Source organism: Herpailurus yagouaroundi, unplaced genomic scaffold, assembly GCF_014898765.1.
Source record: "Herpailurus yagouaroundi ecotype Mexico unplaced genomic scaffold, PumYag 67623, whole genome shotgun sequence".
Lineage (NCBI taxonomy): Eukaryota > Metazoa > Chordata > Mammalia > Carnivora > Felidae > Herpailurus > Herpailurus yagouaroundi.
Window position 1 is genome coordinate 6,335,095 of NW_024420424.1, and position 12,105 is coordinate 6,347,199.

General features: G+C 37.4%; 1 protein-coding gene across 1 annotated transcript; it reads left to right on the top strand.

The window, feature by feature from the left end:
• The first annotated feature begins 190 nt into the window (after positions 1-190).
• Positions 191-8,784, top strand: TAF9B (TATA-box binding protein associated factor 9b). Its single transcript, XM_040467920.1, has 7 exons — positions 191-528; positions 1,161-1,242; positions 1,778-1,914; positions 1,989-2,123; positions 2,952-3,027; positions 5,721-5,831; positions 6,708-8,784. The coding sequence occupies exons 1-7, from the start codon at positions 478-480 to the stop codon at positions 6,869-6,871; spliced, it is 756 nt and encodes a 251-aa protein (XP_040323854.1). The 5' UTR covers positions 191-477; the 3' UTR covers positions 6,872-8,784.
• The last annotated feature ends 3,321 nt before the right edge of the window (positions 8,785-12,105 follow it).

A 12,105-nucleotide genomic window follows, 5' to 3' on the forward strand; every position in this document is an offset into this window, starting at 1 on the left:
ATATACTTTGGCTGAAAACGTATTTGTTGTTGATCTGAAATTTTAACTGGGTGTTATTTACACAGGCAACCCTACCACAAGGGCACGTGGAGGCAGGGCTTGTGCAGGCATTACAGGGAGATGGAAGGGCCAGAGCGGCAGCAGGGAAAGTGTGAAGAAGGGTCCCAGCAAAGACAAGGGTTACCCGTTTGGTACATTTTACCGGAGAACAGCTCTAGAAAGACGAGCTTCTTGGTTCTTCTAAGCGTTGGCCGAGGGTTCCCCGGGGAAGGCTTACTCGTCTCTGCCAATCCTCCGCGGCCTGCCGGCTCCGCTAGCCCAGCTGCCCGCAGCCTCCACCGCGTGGAGTAGCAGTAGAAAAGCCGCAGCCCGCTGGGCCGGAGTTGTAACCCCGCCTTCCGCACCCCGCAGGGGTGGAGTCTGAGCGAGGAGCCTGTGATCAGCCCTCTCTCCTCGGATGACAGGCGGCAGGATAACATGGAGTCGAGCAAGATGGCGCCTCCCAAGAACGCTCCGAGAGATGCCTTGGTAAGTGCAAAGGATGAGAGGCGGGGCATGAAGCTCCGCGCGGCCAGCGTCTAGGGAGGCAGGCCCCGGCGGAGGGCCTGAGGCTGGGCTCGCGTGCGGCTTCAGCCCAGCCGGGGCGGCCAGGAGTGGGATAAGGGGCTGCCCGTCTGGACCTTGGGGCGCTTCTCCCGCAACCCCCGCGGCCCCGCTAGAGGGAGGCTTGCGGCCCGCCGAAGTGCGCAGTCCAACCACCCGGCTTTGTCTACTGGGCCTTGGGCCCCAGACTCTTTGTGGTCTCGCCAGGTTGGCCAGCCGGGATTCTCGCGTCCAGCGTTCTTCCCCCATCGTCACAGAAGAAAATGACAACCAGCTGTAGCCACCCCTGCCTTTCCCGGGGTGAAAGGCAACCCGGGCCTTTTTCTTCTCTTTGCCCCAGCCCCCACCCCCGCCAAAAAAAAAAAAAAGTTTTCAGCAGAGGTTACAACGGGTTTGGGCGTGATTCTGATACACACTTGAGAAGAAAAGGATAGGAGTACAAGTTTGGAGCCCAGAGAAAGGGGGACCTCGTATCATAAATACAAATACTACCTTCGGCCCAGTCTTGATTTCTAGTGCCTACATCATACATCTGACGTTTTTATTCGAATCTACAGGTGATGGCACAAATCCTGAAGGATATGGGAATTACGGAGTATGAACCAAGGGTTATAAATCAAATGTTGGAATTTGCTTTCCGTAAGTTAACAAAACACCAAAAATTTGCCTAACTTGTGAATCTGAAAAGATTGTTTTATTGTAAGAACATTTTCAACTAAATTGCTTTAATAATAAATATCATAGAACTTGGCTAAAGCAGAAAAAAGGAGCTCAAGCTAGGGTACAGTAGTATTTATACTGTGATATCTATTTAAAATTGATCATATAGAGGGGAGCCTGGGTAATTCAGTCATTAAGCTTCTGACTCTTGATCTTAGTTCAGGTCATGATCTCCCTCCTGGTTTGAGAGATTGAGCCCCTTGTTGGGCTCTGCTGTGACAGCACAGAGTCTGCTTAGGATTATCTCTCTCCCTCTCTCTGCCCTCCCCTGCTCACCTCGCTGGCTCTCTCAAATAAGCTTAATAAAAAAACTTTTAGTTGATCATGTAGATCAGTTAGATATTAGAACCAAAATTCATAAATTTTCTACTGGTAGAACCTTCCATTAAGAAAAATGGCCATAAATATTAGGCTGTCTTCATAGGTTTAAGAAAATAATGTTTTGTTCTTAAAGGATATGTGACTACAATTCTGGATGATGCGAAAATTTATTCAAGCCATGCTAAGAAACCTAATGTTGATGCAGATGATGTGAGACTGGCAATCCAGTGTCGGGCTGATCAGTCTTTTACTTCTCCTCCTCCAAGAGATGTGAGCAAAGTTATTTGAAGTTCATTTTACTTAAAAATTTTTAAATTGTAGTTCTAATAAGGATTTTTTTTTAGTTTTTACTGGATATTGCAAGGCAGAAAAATCAAACCCCTTTACCACTGATTAAGCCATATGCAGGACCCAGACTGCCACCTGACAGATACTGCTTAACAGCTCCAAACTATAGGCTGAAGTCCTTAATTAAAAAGGTAAGAATTTTTAGTCAAATTAGTTTTTTAAAAAGATGACATGTGTTAGGGCAATTTGTAAAAAGCACATTCCTATAGATAGATTAGTAGAATAAAGACTAAGATAATTTACTAGGATTTTTAAAATTTATAGCGTTGAAAATACCATGTCTGCAATTAACTACTACATTAAAATACAAAATTTTTAGAGCTAAAAAGAACTTTAATGTTCATCTAACCCAACACTTAATTTTCACAACAGGAAACTGAGCCTCGATCCATCTGTGGAGTTAGTAGCAAAGCTGGGACTTATTCCCAGGTCTCATGCCTCCAAATATTTCCACTGTTTATCAGTTTTTTGTGACACCTGATAACAGAGTAAATGATATACCATAAGGAATTGGACTTATTTTCTGAAATATGACCTAAGGCTCTCCCACCACTGAGAAAGTTCTCCCCACATTCAGCTAGCTGCCTTTGTTGTCTGAAATTCTGCTAGAAGAGAGTTTCTTTCTTTTTAGGTTAAGGTATTGACTAGTTAAGATTAAAAGTCATAAGGATGTTAGTTGTTATCCCCCAAATAAGACTCTACCTTAAACACTATATAGAATTTTCTATGTGTATGTTCATATCCATGTCCATATGCATATGCATTATATTTATATTATATATATGTTTGTGAAGACTAGTTTCAATGTTGGATTTAGAACACTGATGAAACAAAAACGACATTCTTGCCATAGGTTTATCCATTAATAAGTCACATCAGCAATCCTAATTTCATTCTTGGTAAGTTTAGGGGTCAGATCTAAACAACATTAAAATTAACTTGTTTTTGAAATCCCCTAGGGACCTAACCAAGGAAGACTAGTTCCACGGTTAAGTGTTGGTGCTGTTAGTAGCAGACCTTCCACTCCTACTATAGGTAAGTGAGAGAGGGAAATGGTTTTTCTGACTGGTAAAGAAGTTCCTTGGCACTTAATTTTAAATTATAATCCAAGTCAAAGGCTGAGTCAGAAATTCCCAAATGTGTATTGCCATTGATACATTTACTTATCCTCTAGTAAAACTATAAACATATATCTTATCAGATTTCAAAATGAGAAAGCCACAAGGAATATCTGATCCCAAATGAGTATAGAATTGGACATTACCCAGCGTTGTTGGAATAAACTGGGATACCAAAAACAGTTTAAGCTGTGTTCTCTGCCTTGTATACAAATCAAGTTGCCAAACACAACTCATGGCAGTAGCCTACTTATTTTCAGAAATTAAAGAACTTTCAGAGTAAACTGGCAAGAGAATGCAACCCAAACAATTTTAAAGTGTACAAAAAGCATATCAAAGAAAAACTCATTGTTTTTAATACTAATCTTTCCAGAAGTAGTACTGATTGTCCTGTGTTGTCCCTTCAAGGTGTCTCCTGTGTCATGACAGGTCCCCATCATTCTTTGAGCCTTTATTGCTTTTTGGCACAAGATGATCTAAGCTCATCTTATATTTTCCCTTACTCTAGTTCTACAACCAGCCATTTCTCCAGAGCCCTCGTTCCTTTTGGTGGAGAATGGTATTTAGAAACCGTTAGGTTTCTTTTTAATGTTGTTGCTTAGGTAATAAGGGAAACATAAATAGATTTAAAGTTCCTGATTTTTTTTTTGGTCCTACATTCCTGCTGGATTTCTTTCATAATCAAAGTATTTTCAGAAATAATCCTCTTTGACCAGTACTGATTTCTTGGCTCTTATGTTTTATAACTTGAGTCCTATAGATGTCATATAGCTCTAATGTAAGCAGCATTTGATTTATGCAGTGTGTAGACAATCTCTTCATATTCTCATTTAAACATTTTAAAATCAACCGGGTATAGTATTAGTTGTACACTTCCAGTTACCTGCATGTGACCTTTGTGGGCAGAAATTCGCATATATAATTTGTGTAACTTTTAGGTCATATACTGTGTATCTGTGGATTCATATTACTTTAGTGAATACCAATTTTTTAAAAACTCTGGGCTGTGGTAATCCACTGCACGTGTTGGCAAGTTAACCAATTTTAGTTATCAGTTGTGATTTTTAGACACTTATTATACATGTTTTAGAGATTTTTAAAATCTAAAATGAGGGAACTGCTAAAATCTAGTATTAAAATACAAGTTTTGAACTTTGAAAACATGGAATTCTACAAAGTATCCAAGATCTAAGCATCTACTCTGTTCAATTTTAAAACCTAAACTCCATACTTCCTTAAATGTTAAATCGTTATGGTAATGGCCAAGAAAACATCTACCTATTGTGAATTTCTTGACAAAATAAAATACATACTGTTTCATTAAGCTTCACCAAATTCTTTGAACTGATCCTTAATACAACAGAAAACTTGCCTAGGAATGAAGATACCTTAGAGTAAGGCCTCACCTTCTCAGTTTGGGAGAGAAAGCATTAGAGCCAGATTCCTGCGTACCTTTGAACTCTCTTCCCCCATTTAGGCTTTCTTCCCCCATTTAGGCTTTCTTCTCCTTTGTTTCTGGAGAGGGTAGTTGTAGTTTTTTCAGCAACTCTTCCCTGGGCAGACTGCTGGTTCCGGGAGAAAGGGATGTATGGAAAACCTGCATCCCCAAAGGAAAAACTAGGAACACACATGTTTCCATAAATGTATTTTTTAAGAGAGCTATGATGTCAGTATACATCTTTGAGTCTTGCAGAATTTATTCATTAAACAAAAATTGTTGAGTGCCTATTAGGAGTAAGGCACAAAGACCATATGTTCTTAAGGATAAAAAGTGTTAGCCAAGCTTGTAATTTAGTGAACAGGAGAAGATACTAATAAAGGTTCCTATGACAAGGCAATTTCAGAGTCAGGCATTGACTTCTGAGCAAATCAAGGAAATTTTATAAAATAGGGTGGTATTTGAGTTGTACCTTGGAATAACTGGTAGAGTTGAGGGGGGTTTGGACTAGGTTATCTCCACAATCCCTTTCTGTTTAAAAAAAGTACTTGGATATAGAATAGGAATATGACTTTTGTACCCACCTGGGGACCCTAAGAGGTGTATTTGATAGGCTTTTGTTAGATGCATGTTGATTTACCTTCATAGGCATAGTAGACATCTTCTAATTCTCAGTAAGTGACAGATTAAAAGTGCCACCTAAGGTAATTAATAGAAAACTTGGGTCTTTATTCTGCTGGTTTATTTGGACACTCAGTTTCACAACCTCACGTAGCTAAAATTCAGTGCCAGGTGGTTTAAAGAGCTATACATGGATTATTTTAACTTTCACAAGAATCTTATGTGATAGTTATCTCCATTTGACAGGTGAGAAAACTAAAGTATTAAAAGATTAAATAACTTGCCCAAGGACACTCATCTAGTAGGTGATAAAGCCTGAATTCAAACTCAAGTAGGTAGGCTCCAGAGCCTACATTCTTTACTACTATACTGTCCTGAACTTTTAGCATTTAAACCGTTGAGTTTGTACTATGCTTATTTCTGATTTTTTTTCTCACCATTCATTAGTTCCTTGTGCTTTGAAGGTAGTTTCTTATAAGCTAAGGAGTGCAGAATATGAACCTGTGTAATGAAGTCACCTAACTAACATGGTCTGTTAATTACAACTACAGCAACCCCACAAACAGCTTCTGTCCCAAGTAAAGTTGCACCTCCAGTGTCAGTGACAAGCCAAAGATTTACAGTGCAGATTCCACCTTCTCAGTCCACACCTGTCAAACCAGGTAACATGATGGGGAGGGTGGCATTGAAAGTGGTTCTTTTATTTTTTCTGAATCTTAAAATTTGTGAATAATTTGTGATTATAGAATAATTTGTATTCTTATAGCAAGAGTTAAGTTGTTTTAATATACCAGGAAGGTGGCAGTAATGCTGCAAATTAGTGTTCTTCAGAAGGGTCTATGACCCCACTAAAATTGTATGAAATTTTACCAATATGTAATGTTTTGGAAATGGAGAGTATTCAGCATGATCATCAGATTCTCAAAGAACACAACTAAAATAAGTTAGGGTCCACAAATCTAAGGCATCTTCAGGGAAAAGCACTTAGGGTTAAAGCTCAAAAAAATAATATAACTTAGTGTACAACAAATAAAAATTGTACTTTTACTCATTTTATGGAAGGATACATATAAAGTTGGAATAATATATAAGTAGAATTCTGTTATAGCCTAATTTATTACTGAATATATTTCAATTGAACATCTTCTGAAACCTAAATGTACATAGTGAACTACTTATATAAAATACTGGCTTATAATGGGAATGTGATTCCTGACCTTGAACATGTGCCTTTAATATGTTCCATGATGAATCCAGCACACTGCTTCCCATGGCTAAGTATTAACTAAAATTTTAGGTAGTTTAAAAAAAAACAGAATTTTAATGTTGTACTAGATACTAGTTTAAATACTGTAAAGTATTAAAAAATTTTATTCAACTCCTAATGCAGTATAAATACCCTAGTTTCTTCTATGATGTAGTTGCTACTCATGCTATTAAAATTGTTGTTAGAATTATAATTTAGATTTGTTGAATACTTTTTACCATGTTTCTGATTTGGGGTAATTCAGTTTGAAGGTATTTTCTCCTGTTTATAGTTCCTGCAACGACTGCAGTTCAAAATGTTCTGATTAATCCTTCAATAATTGGGCCCAAAAATATTCTTATTACCACCAACATGGTTTCATCACAGAACACGGCCAACGAATCAAACCCATTGAAGAGAAAACATGAAGAAGATGATGACAATGATACTATGTAAGGAATACAATCAAGATGTATTTCAAACGTGTAGTTGGTTTGGAGCCCAGTATACTGAACTAGAATATTCTTTATCTTCTCAAGTTTTATCTTAGAAAACTTAAATGTAGCTGCAGTATTTTTCACATTGGCTTAAACTGTTAGATGTCTTAAGCATACCAGTGTTTTTTCATTAGGCTCCAAGTAAAAAAGTATTTGTTTCTTAATACATTACTTCATTAATGTTAAATTCTATCATGACAGTTTTTTATTTGGAAGCAGTTTTCTGCCATGTTTCACTGACAGCAGCACTTAAGTTTCAATTGCTACAGCCTGATCAGTAGACTAATCTTTAACAGCATCATTTCTATCTACATTTAAATACTACTTTCTTTTCAAGGTAAAATAGTCACAACTTTGGTTTTCACCAACTTTTTTAACCAAATCTCTAAATTTAGGAAGCATTTTTTTGGAAAAGATGGATTTAAAGGGATTCTAAATCCATTTTAAGCGTATTTGTTTCTTGTTGTTCTCTAACCTCCCACCTCAACCCCGTTTCTAGATCCCATTCATTTTCTGTACTGCCTCTTCCCCATAGGGTTAAGTTTCTCCCAGTGCTCTTAGAAGGCCAAAACTGGAATTTTAAAAGTGTAGTTCCTGATAATACAGTTCAGTGTCATTTTCCTATTTTTAAGACCTGCTTTTACATGCCTGATATTCTGTGGTTCACTTTAACCCGAAGGTTTGCCTTGCTGTTTTACTCTCCATACCAGAACGGTTGAGTTTTACACCTTTCCTTTTATGCTCCTTGAGCTTTTTTCTGCTTTTAACAGGTAGTTTTGGGGTCAGCTACAATTTCGATCTTATATTCCAAGTTGATAACTCCACCATATTTCACATTTCTAAATTTAACATAGAAGATGCTGTAGCTTTAAAATCTGCGTTGAGAAGTATATTTACACTGGACTTAGGCAAAAACCACTGAAGAGGAAGTTTTCTTCCTTTTTATCACATACATATATGCTATAATTACTACTGCTTGAACCCTTCTATTGGTATAATTCATTTTTCTAGCTTGTTGCTGAGGTTATCATATATGAGATGGGATCAAACCTGAAAATTCTCTAATGGTTTTCCTTCCTCTAGAAGGCCAACAATAAAAGCAAATCAGTGTAATGTGACTGGCACTTAGGTGTACCAGTAGGTTTCCCAGTAATGTTGTAATATTGCTGAACACTTTTCTCTTATTTTCCATTTATACACATTTAAACCTCTTAGTGGGAAAGATTGCAAAGCTTTCAAAAATATTAAATAGGTTTGTTGTTTTTAAGTTTGACATATTCAACATTGGAATACTTTTGCAGAATTTTCTAAAATAAATTTTCATATCCTATCATAATTTAGAACTTGTAGCCAAGGATCCTCAAAACTTCAAACACAAGAAAGTTTCATGTTAGGATGGTGCTCTAGATAAATTGAAGAGAAATATTCCAGTAACAGAGAAGACATGTCTCATCACAGTCTGCGTGTTTTTGGATATTAGGAAAAAGGTGATATCAAATTTATAAAAACAGATCTGATCAACATCATAGGAGAGAAATGTTCATTATATAGCATAGGATATCATTACTTGAATGTTCTCAGGGAGGCAGCATGTCAGAAGGCCTAGGGTCTAGTCCTGGCTCTATCATTTACCAACTATATGACCTTACTTCACCTCTGAGCCTAGTTCTCTAGGCTAGTATACTGAACTAGGATAATAGGAATTATTATTCCTGTAATAGAAGAACACCGACCCTGCCTACCTCACAGGGATGTTGTGAGGGTTTAATTGGTGTATGTGAAAGTTCTTTGAAAATTGTAAAATGGTTTATAACTCTAAGGAATTGTTCATGTATTTGTTCCAAGATTATTAATAAAAACTGAACTTAACCATTTCTTTCATTTTTGATTTAAGGGATTCAAGGAAGATGAACAAGACCCAGTAATTCTGAGGTCCAAGAAGCAATTAAGATTTAATGGGTGACTTAATTATAAATCAGGGAATTGCTTGCTTTTATTTGGAATCAGCATGTGACTCATCGTGAAGCAAAACAAAAATGAATATGGGCTTAAGTCTGTTAAAAACATATCATGCTGTTGAGACTGCAGTTGGAGTGTTCATTCACTTGCTAGGTCAGCCAGGGGATGCACTGCTCTTTCAAATGCAGACTGCTTTATCTTGCAGATCTCCCTTCCCTATAATTGCATCCACCCAATATAGCTTCTAAAATGACTTAAGGCAGCTCTTGTCCTCCAGCTTCTAGGTGGAATTTTTTAAGAGTTACTGAAGGTAAATGTGGTGAGGACATTGTTGTCCCAAGTTCTTCCTTTTACAAGTGGGAAACAAGTGTTTTTGATCTGAGTATGAATATAGGAGTACAGCCAGTATGTGGGGAAAATAGAAAACATAATGCACACTGGTCCCAAGAAGTCCAGAGTGAAAGTACTCAAGAGTTAGGAAAGACAACACTAATCAGAACAGCACATTCAAAACAATGTGTATAGTAGGCTACCATATATATTTTAATTTATATGTATATACATACATAGGATATGCTTTTTATATACATTAAGTAGCTCTAGAATGAATGAAACCAGTCTGACAGTAGCTGTTTCTAAAGAGGGTAACTGGTAGTTGGGGGACTGAGGTAGGAAGGTGTCTTCTCATTGTATACCCCTTTTGACTTTTGTATCATGTGCTAGAGGGAAGTTTTGGACATAAAGAAAACAAGGAAAGTAGAAAACACAGAGTTTAAGAGACTGAATTGGTTGATGACAGAAAGATCATAATCTCTATACAGGCATATACATCTATCATATGGAGGTTAAAACTGAATTTGTGACACATGCTAAAACTTTGCAATATTTTATCAATAATTCATAATTCTGCATTAAACCAGGAAGCACATCCTTGTACTACTATTCTAGTTTATGTGCTCACAAGTTGTTTGTTACATATTACCTTTCTCAACTAGGTGGTGAATTTCTTCAGGACATAAATGCTATCTTATATTCCCTCCATTATGTCCTAAGCATATGGCAGGTACTCAAATATTTGGCTATTTGTGTTTCCCCATTCATTCTCTGGATTAATGAACAAATAAATGGAGAATGATCCTGGAAGCAGAGTCTAGTAGAAAGTACTTAAAAGGTACAATCCAGGTTGGTGGATGGATGAATTGACAGTTGTAGAATCTAAGTGCTAGGTTTACAGGTGTTTATATAATTCTTTTAATTCCTCTGTACATATGAAATAAAATGTTGCAATTCCTCTGTACATATGAAATAATAAAATGTTGCAGGAAGGTAATGGGGGGGGGGAGGTCTAGCCCAGCTGTAACATTAATTTGCTGGATCTATGAATAGCACCTCTGGGTCACCTCTACAAAAAAATCAGCCTAGAATTCCTGCTTCTCACACCAGGATATAGTGTACCATTAGAGGTATGCAGAAACATGGTGCATTTTAAAATTTACTACAACTATGGGGACAATATTAATTAAAATTCAAATGAATTTTTTAAAAATTCAAGCCTTCAAAATTGTTTTGTTTAAAAGCAACCACCAAAATTTTCTTTTGCTCTTCTCTCTAGAGTTAAATACTCCTAGGCTAGAAGCATCATTTCGGGGAGTAAGGCACAATGAAAAAGCAGCCTTTGGAGTCCAACAAACCTGAACTTGAATCCCTGCTGTTACATACTAGCTTTGTGATCCTGTCCAAGATCTTGTTTCTTAAGAAAGGTGAAATACACATCTAGTATGTAAAATACCCTGCAGACTTTTGAAATCTCATGTTTACCTCTGCTCACTCCCAAAACTCCATTAAAATGACAGGAAAGAAAAAGGAAGGGAAAGTTACAAGGATAATACATGAATCAGAATGTCATTAGAATCACTTCTCAGCCTTTTTGCTAAGATCAAGTGCAGAATGTCATTAGATTTTAAGCAATGACAATGAAGCAAAGCCTTGAAATCTGGGAAACTGATATGTACACTGATTCTACATATAGCCAAACAGGCAAGTATTAGGGGCTGAATAAAGACATTTTCAGACATAAAAGGTCTCAAAAACTCTGAGTCCCAGGTACTCCTCAGGAAGCTAGTAGAGTTCTGTGTTTCACAAAAAGAGTCAAGCAAGAAAAAAGGGGGAAAAGGAATCCAGGAAAAGGGAGGCCCAACACAGGAGGTAAAAGGAATCCCCAACAGGGTTACCCCAAAGGGATTTCTTCTAGAAAAAGAAATCCCAGAGCCACAGCTATATAGCAAACCTAGAAGGCAGCCAGGGTAAACTGGAGTGGAAGCAGAGGACTCCAGGAGGAATATCGCTAATAAAAATGAACAGACTTGTCTCACATGTTTGAATACACTGGGTATGAATCAGCGATAGGTACATAGAAAAAAAGTAAACTTTCAAAACTTATTAACCCCAAATAAAATAAAAAGGTACATTATATAATCATACCATATGACATAGCTCAGCTGTGAATATTATTTATAATCACAATGTAGACTACTGATGTAATCTAGGATTATAACAAAACTATACTGGGCAAATTAAGAAGGGAAGTATATGTGGAACAGAGGCTATAAGAATGCTAAATCTTCCCATGGCATGGCATTAATACATATCATTTCGTAAAAATCAAGAGATTAATAATATTAAGTATGTTACAGAAACATGGAGGTAAGTACCAGAAAAAAGCTAAGTGTTGAAAGCAGTAATCTCTGGGGGATGGAAATCACAAATGGGAGGAATGGGCTGAAGCCTATTTTGTTGTCATAAGCCTTGACGTTTTTAAATTATGGTCATGTGTAACAGATAAAAATAAAATCTAAAATAAAGCACCAGGGTGCCTGGGTGGCTCAGTCAGTTAGGTGTGTGACTCCTGATTTCAGCTGAGGTCATGATCTCACTGAGATCAAACCCCACATCAGGCTCTGCACTGGGCATGGAGCCTGCTTAAGATTCTCTCCCTCTCCCTTTGCCCCTCCCCGCCCATTCACTGTCTTTAAAACACAAACAAAAAAATAAAAAATAAAAAAATAAACCACCTATCACATTATCTGCCATAAAGTAGGGATTCAATAAAATAAGTACACATTTATGGGGCACCTAGGTGGCTCACTCAGTTAAGCATCCAACTTTGGCTCAGGTCATGATCTCACGGTTCATGAGTTTGAGACCCACATCAGGCTCTCTGCTGTCAGCTCAGAG

Excerpts from the sequence above, each read along its gene's own strand:
- TAF9B (XM_040467920.1), top strand. The coding sequence starts at position 478 with ATGGAGTCGAGCAAGATGGCGCCTCCCAAGAACGCTCCGAGAGATGCC. Across the intron at positions 529-1,160 it reads ACGCTCCGAGAGATGCCTTG|GTGATGGCACAAATCCTGAA; the intron begins GTAAGTGCAAAG and ends TCGAATCTACAG. Across the intron at positions 5,832-6,707 it reads GTCCACACCTGTCAAACCAG|TTCCTGCAACGACTGCAGTT; the intron begins GTAACATGATGG and ends TCCTGTTTATAG.